Source organism: Lissotriton vulgaris, chromosome 8 (genome assembly GCF_964263255.1).
Source record: "Lissotriton vulgaris chromosome 8, aLisVul1.2, whole genome shotgun sequence".
Lineage (NCBI taxonomy): Eukaryota > Metazoa > Chordata > Amphibia > Caudata > Salamandridae > Lissotriton > Lissotriton vulgaris.
Window position 1 is genome coordinate 1,331,662,380 of NC_141696.1, and position 22,192 is coordinate 1,331,684,571.

General features: G+C 49.8%; 1 protein-coding gene across 1 annotated transcript in view; it reads left to right on the forward strand.

Annotated features, from left to right (window-relative positions):
* The first annotated feature begins 297 nt into the window (after positions 1–297).
* LOC147698692 (collagenase 3-like) overlaps positions 298–22,192 on the forward strand; it is a 116,092-nt gene continuing 94,197 nt past the window's right edge. Inside the window, exon 1 of the mRNA XM_086933493.1 lies at positions 298–408. Within this exon, the coding sequence (XP_086789619.1) occupies positions 298–408 (111 nt within the window). The remainder of the gene's footprint in view (positions 409–22,192) is intronic.

Sequence of the window (22,192 nt, forward strand, 5' to 3'; positions counted from 1 at the left end):
CTCTGTAGTGGCCAGCTTTGTAAAATATGTGCAGCATTGTCCTACATATTTGAACTGCATATGAAACTAAAACTACGCATACATTTCAGACAACAAGCAAAGTGGCAGTGCTCAGTATTTTAAATTGGTTCTAGAAACCGACTGTACTAATTAACGCAACGCGGGTCTAGTTGTGCATTCATTAATGGATTACACCAGTGCCCTGAAAATACGTGACTCATTTTCAGACACATGTGTAAAGCTGTATAAATCAGGTGTAGTCTGGAGAGGAACCACTCGCCCTTTAGATCTGATGACATGGGGACGCACTGGTGTGTGCTCCTGGCTCTGTCACTTTGTGGCTACTCGGCATGTCTACCACTGAGAGATGACAAGACCATCAGTCGGCAAGACCTGTCCTTCGCAGAGGTAGGCACAGGTCCTGTTTCATAGCGCTGTAGTGTGCCTGCACTTTGTGCGCTAGATTTGCCCATTGTGTGCTTTGCGCTGCGTGGTAATCATGTCTTCGAGTCTTGTTCTGGCTTGAGCGGTTTTAAATATTTACATAATGCCCAGGAAAGCAGCCAAGGGCCAGTTATCGCGTTATCAGACTTTTGTTTCGCAGCAGAGCATTGCCAACGTTTCCGGCAATTACTGGGAGCTCGCATGGTATTAACAGGATGTGTCATTGTAATATTGAATACAATTGCATGGTAATGCCGGGTATGGTGGCTCAGTGGACTAATTACATCCACTGCAGGGGCCTGTGTTCGACCATATAGTCACAGGTTAAAATCCCGGTGGCTCCACTCAGCCTTTTATCTATCTGCGGTCGATACCATTGAGTTGGGTAACAATAAACATGTGTTATTCAGCGCCAAGATACCCTGTTTGGGGTGAACGTGTGCTTTACAAATACAGGTTATGTTACGAATACTTGACAGAAATGTTTCCAACATGCTTTTGCTGCCAAAGATTTGAAGTAGTGTCGGGGCATTGGTGGTAGAATGATCGGTGTTGGTGGGGGAGTTACCGGCCGCTGCAGCACCCAAAAGTATCAGTGCTGGAGTTCAAAAGGTGAATTAGCAATAAAGATGCCTGTAAATTGTGTTTTTTTTCTCGTCACTTGGGCTGTGCGTTTGAAGAGGAGGTCAGATGGGAGGCCATATCTTCAGGCAAATTGGTGCTTATTATTTTAGCATGAAATTGGAATTAGCTTTCTTTGACTGCAAAGTGAGAGAATATTTTTAAAGTGAACTCTGACAATCTTGCTGGGGTACTGGGAGTATGGAAGGTGTGGTACCCCACTGCAAGAGGGGTACTCCGGGGTTCAAGAGGACCGAGTACGTGCTCCTGAGTGTAGCTAACTCGGACAGCCCCGAGTTTCTAGAATAAGGGCTGGAGGGGCATTCATATAATAGCGGAACAGAAATAAGGCACAGCCACTCGAGTGCTCTGTTCGTGCCGTCGGTCATGTGCACCGACGTCACCCTTTATTAAATACTCCCCGGTCCACGCACGGCCCAGGGAGTTCCATGCAAACAATGTATAGTAGCGGCCGGGTGGCTCACCACAGAAGGAAGGGCTACAGGATGTCACGTATTTTCTGACACACAACAACGTTTCTATACCTATAAATGAACTGTGCAACTATTTCACTATGCATGAGCAGTTAGGAAAGCATACATGAAGCACATTTCAAATCTAAAGTCTGAATAAAACAAATATTATAATAGGATCAAAACAAATCAGGACATATTACTTTGTGATGCGCCCATGATAAATAATCTCCGAAACCCATATACTACACACTATATAGTTTGTGTGCTATATAGTTTTACTAATCAAACTATGATTCTGATCTACTTTAGTTGCCTTTTCAATGGATAATGGACTGTCTGTAAATGACAAGGCGCTATCACATCATGCTTTAGTAATATATTTATGGCAGTGGGCTCCAGCATGCACCACTGGCAACACCCTTATCTCTCTCCTGCTGAATGGACCGGCATCATTTGCTACAGTTGTTCTTTGTGTGTCACAGATGTTCCAGAGTCCCTAGGTCTTGTAGTGGTGCTGAAAAATGGTACCAGCACCACTGGGGGAAAGGAAGTTTCTGACAGATATTACCCACGATACCTAGATAGAATATTGAAAATAATCTTAAAAGGGGCCATCAAGTGTAGAGCAAAAAAATCTGAATCTCTCCTCCCATCTCTACAGTCATCAAACATTCTAGGGTGTTGCTTTATGTGATGATGTCAGCTAGGGTTTTGAGATATATCGTGACACAATTCACCTTTGCTCCCTTTAATAGTACCAGACTAGAGAGTTTTGCAGTATTGTCCAGACATGTTCTAAATTGAAGTGTTTGACGAGTAAAATATTATTTCACTGATATTGCCTACCTACTTTCTGCTGGACATGCCTTGAAATGCACCAATTACCTTGTGATTAAAAGCATGCCATGCATCATGGTCTAGAACATTGAGGACATATTTGTCAAACGTTTTGCATTGCCCTTGCACCATACAAGGGAGTGCAGGACAACACAGAACCTAGAATGAGATTTATCAAGCCACTCATGCCCACCTTGAGTGGCCCTGCATTGTTTGATAAATCTAGAGACACACAAGTCAGTGCAAGTGGCTGCCTTGCATAACATTGCCCCAGGGAGGCATTCCGCGGGTGGAGCGTGGGTGACCCACGCATCCCCCCATGGACTTTGGTACATTCCCAGATTTACCATTAATGGTTATGCCTCCCCTTCCCAGGGGAGGCATAACGATGAGAAATATGTTTTACCTCTTTTTACGTGCACTGCATTCTGAGAAAGAGGAAACAACCTCAGATGATTATGTTTTTGCAGGAAGGTGTGCCTTCCTGCACAGAAACACAATCCTGCCTGCAGTGGCATAGTGCAAGGGTGCCTGCATTGGTTCTAGGCAGGCAGAAACTGTGCTAGTGCAAGGAAAGAGAAGGAATGCTTTACAGACGTGGCACATTTTTGCCCTCTCCCTTTCACACAGCGCATGAAGGTGTCTTGCTGTGTTGCATTGCATGAAAACAATATATATATGGCCCTGCATACCTGTAGGCTAACAGTTGTGTAGAGTACATTTCTGCATGAAATAGAGCCACCCAAATGCTGTGACTGTTGCACTAGTTTTTCACTCTCCCAAAATACTTTCTGAATCAATACTGAGCCACATCTTGCTTTAAGTTTAGAATGGCACCCACATGACCCAAAGTGACACTAAATGACGCGAACAAAATATCAACTCCAACACCAAGGCACATAATACATGTTTTATAAGGACCATGCTTATAGCTACCTGACCCCACCCATGGGACACCTATGGGGGGCCTTAGGGCTCCTAAATATGCATAAATAGTGTGCTCTTAGCATCAAAGTAAATTTTGGAGGCACTTTACTACAATGGGAAAAGTGAAATGTGCAATTTCTCTATCCCCAGAGCGTATAAAACATCTTTTACAAGGGCCCTCCTTATAATGACATGACCCCTCACCCCCAGACACATAGGGGAGACCCTGGTGTACCTGAAATGCCAAAATATTGTAGTGTATCACTTTTTAAGTTTAAAAGCAGCGCTGCAACACATGGCTTCTTTTAAAATCTTGGGTCGAAATAAACATCTTTGGGGTCCCCACCATTGGCCCATCGAACTGGGCACTGCGCCTACTCCCTCCATCGCAGTTCGTAACCTGGGCGTCATTATTGACAACAGGTTAACTATGAGACAACAGGCCACTAAGGTAGCGGCTATCTGTTTTTCAACGCTGCGGTGGCTCCATAAGATCTTGTGGATGCTTCCACTATCCTCCCGCAGAACCGTGGTCCAGGCACTTGTAACATCTCGCCTGGACTATGGCAACATCCTTTACCTGGGCACAGATAAAGCCACCTAACATGTATTGCAGGTAGTGCAAAATGCGGCGGCGCGCCTGTTAAAAAACATCCCCAGACGCACTTCAGCTAGGGCCGCCTTACGTGACCTTCATTGGTTGAGTATCCCTGAACGTATCAAATTTAAGGCATTATGCTATATGTTCAAGGTCAAACAGGGTAGTGCCCCAGCCTACCTCCAAAGGATGATAACACCCTACAGACCCCTACGTCCACTTAGGTCATCGGACATGGGTAATTTCACTATGCCAAGGTGGAAGCTAACAAAAATGGGAGGTCGTTCCTTCTCTACTCTGGGCCCCAAATATTGGAACTCCCTCCCACTGGACCTAAAACTTGAGACAAACTTGTTTCGCTTCCGCAAGGCTTTGAAGACATTGCTTTTTACTCAACGCGCCCAATAGTCTGCTATGGTTCTAGCCAGGTGAAGCTGCCTCCTTCTTCTACAGTCTATCCCTAGCGCCGGGAAACCCACTGTGGGTAGCTGCGCGCGGTATAAGTTTAAATAAATAAATAAAAAATAAAATCAATAAAATGACCTCAGGCTCTCAGTAGTGTACACATGCAAGTGCAGAAAGGGCTACCAGCCTCTAAACTGCCATGCCTTATTATGTACTAGGGGACTTAAAGGCAGTTTTAATTCCCCTGCACTATTATGTATTAGGGATTTATAGGGTAGGTGTTAGAAATGGGGTCTCTAGTTGGCACTGATTTGCACCTTTGTCCAAGTAGGGACGCTTCTTTCTGGTCAGGGTAAGGGGGAAACACTTCTAAAATAACCCCTGTTCACCCCCTTGGTAGCTTGGCGGATGTATGACGGTACCACGCGTACTTTTACAACGCGTACCGTTACCACGCTACTTTTACCACGCAAGTCGTTACAACGACTTGCGTGGAGGGGCGCTGGATAGTAAATTATTTAATTTACTATTCCAACTCCAGTCCCCGTAGACTCTAGGGAAAGGAGTTGGATAGTAAATTAAAGTATTTACTATCCTGGAGCGCCCCCCAGCGCATTTCGTTGTAACGACCTGCGTGGTAAAAGTAGCGTGCTAACGGTACCGCGTTGTAAAAAATGCGTGGTAACCGTTGCATACAAGCTTGGCACGAGCAGACAGGCAGACAGAGGCAGTGTGTAAAGCATTTGCGCAACCATACAGTAATACAGTGAAAAAACACTACAAATGGATACCCCACCAGTTTAGAAAAATAAGTAATCTTTATCTAAACCAAACACGACAAAAGTGACAAAGATCCACAACACAGTAATCAAATTATGACTTTTAAAAGGTAGAAACAGTTTTGTCCACCGCAAACTATGGATGCAACACTTTCAACACAAAAGTAACTTGGATGAGTCACAATCTTAAACAAAAACAGCCACAGAGAAGGTGATGTGCCGGTTCCTTACGCTTAGGGAAGGTGATGTGGTGGTTCCTTACTCCAGGGGAGGTGATGCGTCGGTGCTTTACTGCCACGCTGGGGCGGTGATGCATCAGTTCCTTACTGCGGCACGGGCGTTCTTGAAGACCTGGCGTCGCGTGCAAAGCGTGAGGATAGGGGATGCGTCGGTTTTTCGATGCGTCGGTGGCAACGGCGCTGCGTTGATCTCTCAAACTGCGGCCCCACAATGCATTGGTTGTTGCAGCTGCACAGCTGGGCCTGTGTTGAAATCGGTGAAGGGATCTTGGACTGCGGAGATCGGTGGATGGGATTTGGCGGGCAGATAATTTTCCAGCAGCGGGCAAGCGCTGCATCAATTTCTTCAGTGATACATCGGAAACAGGTGCATCTTGTTTCTTGAAGTTGCATCCTTTTTCCTAACTCCCAACTACAGGAGAAAAACCTCCAGAGGCCCAACTAAGCAACAGGCATCTTTTGGCAGGTGGTCAGAACTCCCAGCAAGGAAGTTCAGGGGAGATGGTGGTGAAGACTTTGTATCTCTGAGACTTCAAAACTGGAGGCAAGCTCTACTTCAAGCCCTTTGAGATCTTCCTCAAGCAGGAGATACAGAACACAGCAAAGTCTTTATACTCTTCTTGGCAGACACACCCACTGCAGGCCGACCCCAGACAGCACACAGCAAAGGGGTAAGACTTCTTATTCAGTTTTCCCAGCTCTTCTCCTTGGCAGAGATTTTTCTTGAATTCCAGAAGTAATCTAAAGTTCTGGGATATGGGCCCCAATATTTATACTCAATTTCTCTTTGATATCGTGTGGCAGAGAGGCTCTGTGCTTAGTCCAAACCAGTTCTGCCCTCTACGGCCCAGCCTCCTGGCAGGAGATGGAGACGGCATTGTGTAAGGCAGACAAGACCTATTCAGGTGCAGGGTTTATTCAGCTCAACTTTGAGTCATCCAGGAAGGGCCAGGCACACCTTAAACCCCCCTGTGGCTGTCTACAGTTAATGCACATCCCCACCCCCTGTCACCCCAAAACCAGACAGTCAATACATAAACAGGCAGAGGCACACAGAATGGTTAGACAAGAAAATGCCTACTTTCTAATAGTCCATTTCTCACTTTGCCACTGGATTTAAGTTAGCCTAGCATAAGAGGGGTGTTACCCCGAAATCCGTCCCAGGATGCTTGTCTCCGGTCCAGGGAAGACCAGGTTTGGCAGTTCAGGCTGGACTGTTCCCATGAGGCACAGGGATCAAGACTGATTTGCATATAGCTTGGTCTGAACTGGGGTGGTGAAGTAACAAAAGAATGATGATGGATTCAACCCAGATCGGTGACTGGTGTTGAGTGTCTGAAAAGTTTCAGCTCTCCGTCCATCATCTCCTTGTGTTTGCTTTGTTCGCCCTCAGTTGGCAAAGTATGCCAAGAAGTGGGTCCCTTGCTCACTCTCCTGGTTTCAAGCTAGCCTGACTGATGAGGGATGTTACCCCTGAAACCGGTCCCAGGATGCTTGTTTCCGGTCCAGGGAAGACCAGGCCTGGCAGTTCTGGATTGATTTGCAGATAACTTGGTCTAAACAAAGGTGGTGAAGTGAGCTAATGAACGATGATGGATTCAACTCAGATCTGTGACTGGGGGCGAGTGTCTGAAAAGTTTCAAGGCTCCATCCGTCATCTCCTTGTGTTTACTTTCTAAAAGTGTCATTTTCAAACACACAATTTAAAAACCGTCTTTACTAAAAGATGTGTTATTAAATTCTGAGTTCAGGGAGCCTAATCTTTATTTTTCTATCTTGTCCCAATGGGAAGTTATACTTGTAAGATGTTACAAAGTATTTCACATTCTATCCTATTAGGCAGATATCCTTTCAATAGTGAAAAATGAAATTGCCAGTATTTCACTATCAGGATATGTCACACACACCAGTACAAGTCCTACCTTTCACATACACTGCACCCAGCCCATGGGGGTATCTTGGCCCTACCATAGGGGTGTCTTACATGTAACAAAAGGGAAGGTTTGGGCCTGGCAAGTGGGTGCACTAGCCAGGTTGACATGGTGGTTGAAAAACTGTACACAGACACTGCAGGGGCAGGTCTGAGATACCTTTTCAGGGCTACCCATGTGGGTGGCACAATCAGTGCTGCAGGCCTACTAGTAGCATTTGGTTTACAGGCCCTGGCACACTCAGTGCACTTTATGAGGGACTCACCAGTAAATCAAATATGCCAATCAGGGAGAATCAATTGCAACAACAATTTACACAGAGAGCACTTGGACTTTGACACAAATCAGCAGTGGCAAAGTGCCCAAAGCATCTATGCCGGCAAAAACAAAATCCAGCACAGCATCAAAAATACAGGAGGTAGAGGCAAAAGAGCAGGGAAAACCAGACCAAGGATACCAAGTCTAACATTAGGTCATGCCAATTATAGGTGTACCTGTTGGACTTGGCCCTTTTTGGCTAAAGTTCCCTAAACCTTTTGCCTTCTCCCTTGACCCTTTATTGACATGGTGTTGCCAACTTAGATGCTTTGGGAAATTTGCCACTGCTGATCAGTGTCAAAGTGCAAGTGCTCCCTGTGTAAAGTGTAACGGTAATTGGTTGTCCATGATTGGTATGTTTACCTTACTAGTAAAGTCCCCAGTAAAGTGCACTATGTATACCAGGGCTGGTAATGCAAATGCTACTAGTGGGCCTGCAGCACTAATTGTGCTACCCACACAAGTAGCCCTAAAGAGAGAACTCCGGCCTGCTCTGCAGTGCCTGCGCGCAGTTTGTTAAACTGCCATGTTGTCCTGACAAGTGCACTCACTTGCCAGGCCTTACCCATCCCTTTTTATGCACATCAGACACCCATATGGCAGGTCCAAGGTACACTCCAGGGCAGGGTGCAGTGTATGTGAAAGGTAGGACATGTACTACGGTGTGTACCATGTCCTGACAGTGAAATACTCTCCATTTCTTTTTTCACTGTTGCAAGGCCATCTTGCCCATAGGACAGAATGGGGAAGGCTGTGTAATATGTTTCCAGCCTATCTTCCCATAGGCTTAAGATGGAGAGGTGAACTTTAGTGTGCCTGAACTCCCAATTTAATATCACATCTTTTTGTGAAGGTAGTTTTTGCATTGTGTGTTTAGAAAACACTCTTTTAGACGTGGCTGTTTTTTTGTGTTCTAACATTTCTGTGTGTCTCTACCTGGTTATAGATTGACGGTCTGGATTTGAATGTGATAGGCTCTGGGGAATGTCTTGACCCTAAGGAGGAGGTGATACAGCGCTGACCTGCATCTGGAGTGAAGGGGAGGGGAGTAGCCCCTGGAGATGAAGAGGCCTGGGCTGCTGCCATAAAACAATGGCTCCATCTCCTGCTGAGTGATTGAGGATCCAGATCCTCACTATCAAAGGAAGAAGGATTCACTGGCAGGGAGACACCCAGAACTGGTTTGGAGAGGGGGCTGTGCCCCCCTGAACACAAAGACTTCAAACACATTCATGGATATAACTATGAGAGCTGAAACTTCTGAACGTTGGAATGGAACTGATCAAGACTGAAAAGGATTGAAACTACTTTGTGGTAAATAGGAACCTCTGCCAAGGAAGAAACCGCTGAAGAGACTGAAGTAAAGGACTGACCCTTGCTGTGTGTACTGGGGCTGGCCTGCAGTTTGCTTATTTAATGAAGGAGAGGCTTAGGGACTTTGCTACGTGCTGTGTCCCCCTGCTTGAAAGGACTTTGCTGTGTGCTCTGTCTTGCAGTTATTTGTCTCTAAGGGCCCGATGAGAGCTGGCTCCCTGTTGTGGAAACTTAGGAACATAAAAACTTCCAAGAGTGTCTCAGCGACGCTGTGTGCGTGCGTTTTTTGCAGCCTGATACCCTCGTAAGAATTGCCCTGTGATCCTGGGAACCTGGAGTCCAAGTGAGTCTCAGCTACGCTGTGTGCATGTGCTTTATGCAGCCTGAGACCTTCGTGAGGATTGTCCTATGATCGCATGCACCCGGAGTCCAAGTGAGTCTCAGCCACGCTGTGTGCGTGTGCTTCAGGCAGCCTGAGACCTTTGTGAGGACTGCCCTATGATCGTACACACCCGGAGTCCAAGTGAATCTCAGCGACGCTGTGTGCGTGTGCTTTGTGCAGCCTGAGACCTTCGTGCGGATTGCCCTGTGATCGTATGTACCTGGAGTTCAAGTGAATCTCAGCGATGCTGTGTGCGTGTGCTCTGTTGCAGCCTGAGACCTTCATGAGAAATTGCCCTGTGACGGTGTGTCCCATAGCAGTTGTGTTCTCAGAGTTGACCGACTGCGTGACCAGAAGTGCTGCGATCGTCATTGCCATCGGTCCAGACCGGCATCCCCATAGGAGCTGTGAGGATTCACCGCCGCCGGCCCAAGCCTGCCTTTGCCAAGGAGAGACCTCGAACTATCACATTAGGGGTCCATGTTCCACTGCCCAAGATCAACAAAGTCGTATCGGAGGCCCAAGCGCAAGGAAAGGAGAGGGATGTGAGATCGTACCCCCAGGTAACGCTCAGCGAGCATGCGTGTGTCACGCCTGGGGCGGGGTGCGGGCAACGAGAGAAAGACTCTTGGGCTTTCCCATCTTTGCAGCTCGAGTGTCCGCTCAAGTTCGTATCGCGGGACATACTTGCTGAGGAGTGGCAGCGCCGGGGTCGGAGTGTGGACCTGCACTTTATTTTACACCATACCAGTGTTGGGGGCATATTTTTGCAAGAGTAAGAGTGGCATAGAGACCGTCCAGAGCACAGTGAACGGTGCCGGAGTACAATATTGTTGGCATTACGAACAGCCTGATTGTTGCATTACGCATTGCATTATTTTAGCATTACGAACTGCCTGATTGTTGCATTACACATTGCATTATTTTTGCATTAAGAACTGCCTGATTGTTGCATTACACATTGCATATGAACTGCTTCATTGTTGTATTACGAATTGCATTATTTTGGCATGACGAACTGCCTGATAGTTGCATAACGAACTGCATTATTTTTACATTACGAAGTGCCTGATTCTTGCATTCGAATTGCATAGCATTGCATTAGGACAGCATTGGATCATTGAGAAGTGCTCATTAATAACGAAAGAACCTACAAGGGCTTGCTGCCCCAATAACCAGCAAGGTGAAATATTAAAAATACGCATATGTTGGATTTTTATCGTGTGGTCTCATGGTATATCTTTTTTTATAAACATATAACTCGTGTGGAGTCCATTTGTGGTGTCATCACTGGGTTACTTAGAGCATGGTTGCAAATACTTTACACATTTGCCTTGGAGATAGGCCTGGCTGCTCATGCCAAGTTACCGAGGGGGTTAGCAGGGGATATCTAAGAAGGTGTCCTTCTTTTCCCTGACTTAGAAGCAAGGGTCCCTATTTGGACTAAGGTACCTACCTCAGCCAACAATAGACCCCTAGTTCTAACAGTACCATATTATATAGTTTACCCTCATGTATGTGTGTGTTTTCACTGTGTTTTCAACATAGAACAGGCCCTGGGCCTGGTTACACAGAGGGCACAGAGGTTGACTTTGCAACACCTACTTTTGACATTGACTGCACCCTGCTCTTGGGCTGCCCAGGGCCTATCTTAGGGTTGACTTATATGTGATAAATGGAAAGTTTGGGCCTGGAAAGTGGGTTAACTTGCCAGGTCGACATGGCAATTTAAGACTGCATTCACATAGGTTTTGCAATGGCAGGTCTGAGACATGTTTATAGGGCTACTCAGTGGGTGGCATAGTCAGTGTTTCTGGATCACTAGTTGCATTTAATTTACAGGCCCTGGCAACATGTAGTGCAAATTACTAGGGACTTATACATAAATAAATATGTAAATTGTGGATAAGCCAATGTTACCATGTTTTGAGTAGAGAGTAAATGCATTTTAGCTCTGGTTTTCAATGGTAAAGTGCACAGAGCCCAACAAACAAATTCAGCTAAAAGGGGAGGAGGAAGGCATATAGTTTGGAGGCGATCCTGCAGGAAGGGCAATTTCCAACAATACACAAACATTCCTCTTAAATTCAATTACTTAATGTAGGAAGGGGGAGGCTCTAGTTGGCGCAGTGTAGCACTAGCGACAAGCAGGGACTCTCTCTTCCTCGTCAGGGCTGAGGGTTACCTTCCAGACAACCTCTGCTTACCCTCTAGGTAGTGTGGCTTAAGCAGTCTAAGGCTAATCTTTGGGGCACATAGGGTTAAACATTTGCAATATCACACATCACAACCAACCCACCACACAATGACACCAAACTGTATTTGTAAAAATATATCTTTATATAGATTTCAAGCAGGCTTGTAAATACAGTTATCAAACTTTCAATATCGGTTCCAGGTTACTTGAGTTCAGGTTGCCACAGTTCTCTTTTAGCAATACGCAGTCTGTTGGGCCTTCTGCCCAGGTTCGACAAGGTTCAGTGTCTCATAGCGCCTCAATGCACTCTCCACGTGGGCCCCGGGGGCCGGGCGCCGTGCGAGCCTCGGTTTCAGGGCAGGCTCGTGTTGGGAGTAGATGGCGCGGTGCGAGCGCGGGTTGCAGGACGCTCGCACCGTGAGGATACAACACAGTACCTTTCGATTCTTTTGGAGCGGTCGGCTTCCAGGGGAGCTGTCCCACGTCGCGTTGCTTTTCTGGGGTCGCTGTTCGCTGCGGCTCTCAGCCGGGCAGGTCACGGGTCATCCGGGGCGGTGGTGTTCTGTGGCGGCAGGGTCCTTCCTTCGACGTTCGCTCCGATCTTGGAGTCGGCGGCTGTGTGGTGGCGGCAAGTGGCAGTACGGTCCCCAAGTGCAGGACGTACCCAGCCAAGTGCCGGTTGTAGCTGTGCGCTCACAGCTGAGCTGTCGGGCAGGATACCGACCAGAGGGGGGTGTATCATAGGCAGCTGTCCGTCTTCGCAGGTGGCTTGACGCAGTCAATCCGGGAGCTTGGACCGGACGGGTCCTCCTTTACTTTGCTCTCGGGCTCCCAGTGCAGGTGCAGTCACGGTGTTCGGGCCAGCGGCGGCTGGACCTCACGTTGCTCTCGCTGTTGCTTTGGGCCCCGGTCACGGTGCTTGGGGGGATGTCGATGCCTTGGATACGGGGAGGGTGGCAGGCTTGCCGAGCACTCCCAGACCCTTCTGTCAGTACTGCAGTGATAAGCAGCACACACAGTCGCTTTCTTCAGGATGTAGCGCCCACTGGTCCTGGGGCGCTGGTCAGGGGGCAAGTTCAGCAGCAAGCCCTTGGAGATCTCTTCAGCAGAGTTTGGCACAAAGTTTCACAAAGCAAAAGTCTCTTGTAGTCTTTCCTTTTCCTCTCCTTCGGCAGCAAGGCACCAGACACAGGCAAGAGTCAGTACCCTTCCTTGTCCTTCCCGGTCCTTCTCGTCGGGCAGAGTTCCTTCTGTAGCACAAACAGGATCTAATTTACAAGGAGCAGGGCTCCTTCTTTTATACTGCATTTCTTTTGTTCTCGCAGGCCAGGGGGGCCTTCGCATAGCCACTTTCAGTCCTTGAGTACTCTGGTGGGTGTACTCCGGCTTCTGCTTTCAGTGTGAGGGGCAGGCGCATCAGACGCCCCACAGGAGGTGGAGCCACCATTGTGTGGACAGGGGCAGCCAGAAGTACCTTGTTGATGGGGCTTCGCCCTTCCTGGGCCAGGTGTCGGCTGAGTCATCAGTCGCTCCCCAGGAGGGTGGAGCCAGCATTGGGGTGGCAGAGCACAGCAAGATTCAGAGTCAAGAGCCACTCCTACCTCCCACTAAGGTGTAATCTGCGCATTCACCACCTGTCATCCCCCAGCCCTGTCACTCACACATCCCAGACAGTCAGATACACATACCAGCAGAGGCGGGCTGAAATGGTTAAGCAAGCAAATGCTAACTTTCTAAAAGTAGCATTTGCAAACACAGGATATTAAAATAAACTTTACTAAAAGAAATATTTTATTATTCTGAGTTCAGGCATACTAAACACGACTCTCTACCGTGCTCCCTGAGCCGGCTGGGATTATAGGGTGTAATAATTCCAACCGCTCGTTCTGGCCTAAAGGAAGCAGGTAGCCTTACAATAGTGAAATACGAATTTAGTTGTAGTTCACTACTAGGACATGCCACGCACATCAGGGCTTGTCCTACCTTACACTTACAATGCACCCTGCCCTCGGGCCTACCATAGGGGTGACTAACATGAAGTTAAGGGAAGGTTTGGCGGCTGGCAAGTGGGTGCACTTGCCCAGCCAGCGTGACAGTACGTGACTGCACGCGGGGTCTGCAATGGCGGACCCCAGACACATCTTATGGCGGCTTTGGTGGGTGGCGCAACCAGCGCTGCAGGCCCACCAGCAGTATTGGCATCTACAAGCCCTGGCACTCCTAGTGCACTTTACTAGGGACTAACAGTAAATCCAATGCACCAATCATGGACATCAATCACATGTACAATTTACAGTAGGGAGCACTTGCACTGCGGCACGGGTCAGCCGTGGCGTAGTGCCCTGAGTATCGGAAAACCAGAAAAACATCGGAGGCACATCAGCAAAAAGTGGAAGGGAGACTCACGCCAAGGTGCCAGCTCTAACATGTGTCCCCTCCAGCTGAAATGTGGGGGGAACTACCCTTCCCCAGGGAGTTCCACATCACTAAGGCGGAAACATCTGGACAGACCGTCAGCGTTGGCGTGATCGGTGCCAGGGCGGTGTTCATCCGTAAAGTCCATACTCTGTAGAGAAATGGACCACCTCAACAGTTTCGGGTTCTCACCCCTCATCTGCATCAACCATCTGAGGGGCCTGTGGTCCGTCTGAACTCGGAAGTGAGACCCAAACAAGTAGGGTCTTAGCTTCTTCAGCGCCCAGACCACAGCAAATGCTTCACGCTCTATCACACTCCACCTACTTTCCCATGGAAGTAACCTCCTACTTATGAAGGCTACGGGTTGGTCAAAGCCCTCCTCAGTCATCTGTGAAAGAACAGCCCCTACACCATGCTCTTAAGCGTCTGTTTGCACTATGAATTCCTTGGAGAAATCAGGAGCCAGGAGCACGGGCGCCGTGCACATGGCAGTTTTCAGGGTGTCAAAAGCCTTCTGACAGGTGTCAGTCCAAATCACATTCCTGGGCTGCTTCTTCGAAGTCAGCTCTGTCAAGGGGATCACAATCGTGCCATAGCCCTTGACAAACCTCCTGTAATACCCAGTGAGCCCCAGGAAGGCTCTCACTGCAGTCTGGGTCTTGGGGGGTTCCCAAGCCAGGATGGTTTGGAGTTTGGGTTGCAAGGGTGCTACCTTGCCACTCCCCACTTGGTGTCCCAAGTACACCACTGAACCCTGCCCAATCTGGCACTTGCTTGCCTTGATTGTGAGGCCTGCTCTGCGCAGGGCCAGCAACACTTCCCAGAGGTGTCGCAGGTGTTCTGGCCAGGTGCCACTGAACACCGCGAGGTCATCCAGGTAGGCGGCACTGAACTCGTCCAGCCCAGCCAACACCTGGTTGACCAATCTCTGAAAGGTGGCAGGGGCATTCTTCATTCCAAATGGCATAACCCGGAACTGGAAATGCCCATCTGGGGTAGAAAATGCTGACCTCTCCTTTGCCCCATCGGTCAAGTCGATCTGCCAGTACCCAGACGTTAAATCAAACGTGCTGAGGAACCGGGCAGCCCCTAGCCGATCAATGAGCTCATCAACTCTGGGGATGGGGTGCGCGTCAGTCTTGGTGACTGAATTGAGTCCTCTGTAGTCCACACAGAACCGGAGTTCGGGTGTGGCTCCCGGCGCAGCAGCCTTTGGGACCAAGACCACGGGGCTGGACCAAGGACTGCTGGAAGACTCAACCACCCCAAGGGCAAGCATCTTGGAGACCTCCTCCTTAATGCAGGCCCTGACCCTGTCAGTCACTCTGTAAGCCTTATGCTTCACAGGTAAGCTGTCTCCAGTGTCCACATCATGGACGCACCAATCTGTGACACTCGGAACCAGGGAGAACAGATCTGGAAACTGCCCCAGCAACTGGCGGCAATCTTCCTGTTGTTCGGGGGTCAGGGTGGGTGAGAGGTTAACTCCATCCACTGACCCATCTTTCTCACAGGCCACCAAGAGGTCAGGAAGAGGCTCCGACTCCTCCTCCATTCCATCATCAGTTGCCAACAACATGCCCACTTCGGACCGTCTTAAGTGGGGCTTGAGGCGGTTGACATGTAGGACCCTCAAAGGGTTCCTGGGCGTCTTCACGTCCACCAAGTATGTCACTGGGCTCTTGCGCTCCACAACCTCAAATGGACCTGTCCACTTATCCTGAAGGGCACAGGGCTCCACTGGGTCCAGGACATACACCTCTTGTCCAGGCTGAAGCTCGACCAGAGTGGCATTCTGGTCGTACCACCGCTTCATTTCTTCCTGGCTCGCTTCCAGGTTTGCCTCGGCAAGTTGTCTGAAGCGGCTGGTTTGGTTTCTGAAGGCCAGCATGTAGCTATATACATTCTGGGGAGGTTTCCTGGGAGATTGCTCCCAGCCTTCCTTTACCAAACTCAGTGGTCCTCTCACGGGGTGACCGTACAGCAGTTCAAAGGGGCTGAACCCTAGGGACTTCTGGGGTACCTCGCGATATGCAAAGAGCAGGCATGGTAAGAGGACGTCCCACTTACGCCTCATTGGACCTTCCAGGCCCATGATCATGCCATTCAGGGTTCGGTTGAATCTTTCAACCAACCCGTTTCCTTGGGGATGGTAAGGCGTGGTGAACTTGTAAGTTACACCACACTCTTGCCAAAGGGACTTCATATACTTGGATATGAAGTTGGTCCCCCTGTCGCTCACCACCTCTAGAGGGAATCCTCCTCGTGAGAAAATTCCCATCAGTGCACGTCCCACCACGGGGGCCGTCACTGTCCTCAGAGGGATGGCTTCAGGGTACCGGGTGGCATGATCCACCAAGACCAGGATGAACCTGTTGCCCATGGCTGTCTTGGGGTCCAGAGGCCCAACGATGTCAATACCCACTCGCTGGAATGGCGTACCGACCACAGGGAAGGGTTGGAGGGGAGCCTTGTTCTTCCCTCCGCTCTTCCCACTTGCCTGGCAAGTCGGACAGGTTCTACAATGAGCATCTGAGCTCTTGTGCATTTGGGGCCAGTAAAAGTGGGTGACAAGCCTGTCATAGGTCTTGTCCATCCCCAAAAGCCTGCTAAAGGCACATCGTGAGCCAGACCCAGTAGGAAGGCTCTGAACTTCTGGGGTACCACCAGCACACGGGCTGACCCAGGTTCAGCAGCCTTAGGCTCTGAATACAGGAGGTCGTTCTCCCAGTACACGTAATGTGTCTTGGCCTGAACACCATTGGCCTGGTCTGCAGCCTGCTGCCGCATACCCACGAGAGAAGGGCATTCTTTCTGCTCCTTGCAGAATTCCTCCCTGGAGGGTCCTCCTTCTTGCTGCCAATTGGTCAGCTCAGGCAGGTCCCCCAGTTCGGCAATCTGTTCCCCTGTAGGCTCCAGGGCATCCCCCTCAAGGTCTGCCTCCTCCTGGACCGTGGGAACTTCAGGGGCCGGTTTCCCGCGCCCCCTGTGCCTTCTCCCTAAGGCCAGTTCCTGGGCCTCTCCTTCAGGCCCCAGGACCTCTTGATCACCCCTACTGGCTGCCATCGACCGGGTGGTCACGCACGCCCAGTCAGGCAGACCCACCATCCTCAGGTGAGTCGTCTTCTCCACCTTTTCCCAAGGGGAGTGCTCCAAGTCATTCCCTAGCAAACAGTCAACAGGCATGGTTTTCCTCACACAGACCTGCAGAGTACCAGAGACCCCCCTCCACTCGAAGGGAACTTGAGCCATCGGACACTGACTCTCTGAATTATCAGCGTTGATAACCCTACAGTAGGCATGGGGTACAACCTGCTCTTGAGACACCAGGTGCTGCCTCACTGCAGTCACACTGGCTCCTGTGTCTCTAAGAGCCTCAGCTTCCTTACCATTGATGATCACCACCTGCCCATATTTCTTAGTGTTAGAGGGCAGGTAGTTCGTAGGGATCATCTCACTGTCTCCTAGCGAGACTAGGGTCATGTGAACGGGATCTCCACCCCCCGGGACCATCACTTCTTCTCCTAAGTGAACGCTAGTCACTTGACGGGGCGGAGCACCAGTGGGTGCGGGTTTTCCAAACAGGCGACACTTGGGGTCACTGGATATGTGCCCCGGCTCACCACATTTGAAACAATTGAAGGGCCCCTTTGGAACAGGTTTACCTGTCGGGGCCCCATTCTGCTTTGGGGGTGGGGGAGGCTGAGAACCTTGCTGCTGGTTCCCTTGGGGATTACTTTGGGGGCCTTTTTGGAACCCTTTCTGTTTTCCCTTGTCCCCCCCACTCTTCTGCTGGGGACCCTGCCCACTCTTGGCGGAGTCTCCCACTGGACCCTTGTGGACCCTGGTGCTGAGCCAGCGGTCCGCCTCCTCAGCAAGCTTCCTCGGCTTGGACAGCTTGCTATCGATCAGGTGTTGGCGTAACTCAGGAAAACAGTGATCAGACAAGTGCTCCCACGCAATTAAATCAAAGAGACCTTGAAAATCATTCACTTTGCTACCCTTCACCCAACCATCCAGTGCTCTGCAAAAATAAGTCACATACTCCACATACGTATTCCCAGGCCGCTTAGTACATCCCCTAAACTTCTGTCTATACATTTCAGGGGTAAGCCCGTACCTGTTCATTAAAGCTTCTTTCATGTGGGAATAGGATTTCTAGTTTTCGACGGGCAAATCTAGCAGGGTGTCCCGCCCTTCGCTAAGGAACCTTCCCCACAACCCCGCTCCCCAATCCTTGTCAGGGACCCGGTGGGAGGACATGGCTACCTCGTATGCCCTAAACCATTGTCCTATGTCATCCCCCTTAAAGAACTCTTTAACTACATCTTTGGGGATGTGTACTCTTGACTCTACCTGCACTGGCGTTGTGCTGCCACCAGAGGGAGGATGATCCAAGTTTTTCTCCTTTAGACTCATCTCCCTCATTTTCAACTCATAATCCATTTGGTGCTTTCGCTCTTCCAGCGCCATTCTTTTGGTTTCAAGCTCCAGTTGGATTTTCAATTCTGCCAGCTTCCTTTCGTGATCCCTCGTTTCCTTCCTGTCCGCCAGCTCCTCTGGCGACAGGCCTTTACCAAAGCTGTGCACGCTGTCTTGCCTTTCGAGATCCACCAGATCTACAGGTGCATTCTGCTCCTCAGTTGCCTCCTGCTCCGCGAGGGCATCTTGATCCTCCGGGGCCTTTCTGGACTCTATCCAGGCTTTCAGGGCCTTGTAGAGCTGTGGCTTGTTCTTGCAACCGGTGTGTGGAACCTTGAGTTTCTTGCAAAAAAACTTCAGTTCTGGTCTGGAGTACGTATCCAGCTTTGTGGCGTCCCACTCCACCTCCAACATCTCAGAGGTCGTGGACTCCGCTCCATCCAGGCTCTTCGCGCCCAGCATGGCTTCTTCGCTAGGGATCTTTTCTCGGCAAAATTACAATAAAACCTGTGGCTAAGTAACTGGACGGTAATCACCGTGCAATGGTCAGAAGTTAAGGTATAGACACTGCAAATGTAAATTCGAAAATCCTCACCGCTGCGTCCAATGTAGGAAGGGGGAGGCTCTATTTGGCGCAGTGTAGCACTAGCGACAAGCAGGGACTCTCTCTTCCTCGTCAGGGCTGAGGGTTACCTTCCAGACAACCTCTGCTTACCCTCTAGGTAGTGTGGCTTAAGCAGTCTAAGGCTAATCTTTGGGGCACATAGGGTTAAACATTTGCAATATCACACCATCACAACCAGCCCACCACACAATGACACCAAACTGTATTTGTAAAAATATATCTTTATATAGATTTCAAGCAGGCTTGTAAATACAGTTATCAAACTTTCAATATCGGTTCCAGGTTACTTGAGTTCAGGTTGCCACAGTTCTCTTTTAGCAATACGCAGTCTGTTGGGCCTTCTGCCCAGGTTCGACAAGGTTCAGTGTCTCGTAGCGCCTCAATGCGCTCTCCACGTGGGCCCCGGGGGCTGGGCGCCGTGCGAGCCTCGGTTTCAGGGCAGGCTCGTGTTGGGAGTAGATGGCGCGGTGCGAGCGCGGGTTGCAGGACGCTCGCACCGTGAGGATACAACACAGTACCTTTCGATTCTTTTGGAGCGGTCGGCTTCCAGGGGAGCTGTCCCACGTCGCGTTGCTTTTCCGGGGTCGCTGTTCGCTGCGGCTCTCAGCCGGGCAGGTCACGGGTCATCCGGGGCGGCGGTGTTCTGTGGCGGCAGGGTCCTTCCTTCGACGTTCGCTCCGATCTTGGAGTCGGCGGCTGTGTGGTGGCGGCAAGTGGCAGTACGGTCCCCAAGTGCAGGACGTACCCAGCCAAGTGCCGGTTGTAGCTGTGCGCTCACAGCTGAGCTGTCGGGCAGGATACCGACCAGAGGGGGGTGTATCATAGGCAGCTGTCCGTCTTCGCAGGTGGCTTGACGCAGTCAATCCGGAAGCTTGGACCGGACGGGTCCTCCTTTACTTTGCTCTCGGGCTCCCAGTGCAGGTGCAGTCACGGTGTTCGGGCCAGCGGCGGCTGGACCTCACGTTGCTCTCGCTGTTGCTTTGGGCCCCGGTCACGGTGCTTGGGGGGATGTCGATGCCTTGGATACGGGGAGGGTGGCAGGCTTGCCCAGCACTCCCAGACCCTTCTGTCAGTACTGCAGCGATAAGCAGCACACACAGTCGCTTTCTTCAGGATGCAGCGCCCACTGGTCCTGGGGCGCCGGTCAGGGGGCAAGTTCAGCAGCAAGCCCTTGGAGATCTCTTCAGCAGAGTTTGGCACAAAGTTTCACAAAGCAAAAGTCTCTTGTAGTCTTTCCTTTTCCTCTCCTTCGGCAGCAAGGCACCAGACACAGGCAAGAGTCAGTACCCTTCCTTGTCCTTCCCGGTCCTTCTCGTCGGGCAGAGCTCCTTCTGTAGCACAAACAGGATCTAATTTACAAGGAGCAGGGCTCCTTCTTTTATACTGCATTTCTTTTGTTCTCGCAGGCCATGGCGGCCATCGCATAGCCACTTTCAGTCCTTGAGTACTCTGGTGGGTGTACTCCGGCTTCTGCTTTCATTGTGAGGGGCAGGCGCATCAGACGCCCCACAGGAGGTGGAGCCACCATTGTGTGGACAGGGGCAGCCAGAAGTACCTTGTTGATGGGGCTTCGCCCTTCCTTCCTAGGCCAGGTGTCGGCTGAGTCATCAGTCGCTCCCCAAGAGGGTGGAGCCAGCATTGTGGTGGCAGAGCACAGCAAGATTCAGAGTCAAGAGCCACTCCTACCTCCCACTAAGGTGTAATCTGCGCATTCACCACCTGTCATCCCCTAGCCCTGTCACTCACACATCCCAGACAGTCAGATACACATACCAGCAGAGGCGGGCTGAAATGGTTAAGCAAGCAAATGCTAACTTTCTAAAAGTAGCATTTGCAAACACAGGATATTAAAATAAACTTTACTAAAAGAAATATTTTATTATTCTGAGTTCAGGCATACTAAACACGACTCTCTACCGTGCTCCCTGAGCCGGCTGGGATTATAGGGTGTAATAATTCCAGCCGCTCGTTCTGGCCTAAAGGAAGTAGGTAGCCTTACAATAGTGAAATACGAATTTAGTTGTAGTTCACTACTAGGACATGCCACGCACATCAGGGCTTGTCCTACCTTACACTTACAATGCACCCTGCCCTCGGGCCTACCATAGGGGTGACTAACATGAAGTTAAGGGAAGGTTTGGCGGCTGGCAAGTGGGTGCACTTGCCCAGCCAGCGTGACAGTACGTGACTGCACGTGGGGTCTGCAATGGCGGACCCCAGACACATCTTACGGCGGCTTCGGTGGGTGGCGCAACCAGCGCTGCAGGCCCACCAGCAGTATTGGCATCTACAAGCCCTGGCACTCCTAGTGCACTTTACTAGGGACTAACTGTAAATCCAATGCACCAATCATGGACATCAATCACATGTACAATTTACAGTAGGGAGCACTTGCACTGCACACGGGTCAGCCGTGGCGCAGTGCCCTGAGTATCGGAAAACCAGCAAAACATCGGAGGCACATCAGCAAAAAGTAGAAGGGAGACTCATGCCAAGGTGCCAGGTCTAACACTTAATATGACTAAAGAAATTTGGTTCAGTTACAGAATATACTGTAACAACTTTAGGTCTTAGCTAGAGACAGTTTCAGCTCTCTGTTGGCCAAACATACTGTTTCCAATGTACATAGAGGTGGCTTTGGTTCTGCCCCTTACTCATGATTGACTTACTTTATTCTCTGTTTCACTTCCTCATTTATTCACGTTCTTCTCTATTCACATCATTATACCACCCAGGAGCATTTTATTCTCACGTTGCTTCGATTTGATTAATTGAATCCTTGAACCTCTACCTGAGTGGACCTTTTTTTAAAACTTTTTGTCTGTATTTTGTAACCCTCTCTCCCCTGTGTGCTGCTTTTCCCGTTTTTGTCCCCCACCAAGCCCTCACATTGTTATTGTTATATTGTTATAAGGGGATTTATATCGCGCACTGCTACTCAAGAGTGTCCTGCGCGGAGGAGAATGGTGACAGAGAAAGGCAGAAGAGCTAGATCGATTGTTTGAATAGATGAGTTTTAAGGAGTTTTTTGAAGATAGAGAGTTCCTTAGTATGCCGAAGGTCATCTGGAAAATCATTCCGTAGGGTGGTTGCCTTTACCACAAAAGACTGCCTCCCAAGCCGCGCCCGTCGAAATCTAGGGACCACCAGCCGGCATTGGAAGGCGGAGCGAAGCGGACAGCTAGGAAGGTAAAAGGTGAACCTTGAACTAATATAGGCAGGGCCTGGACCGTGGAATGCCTTATACGTCATGGTCAGA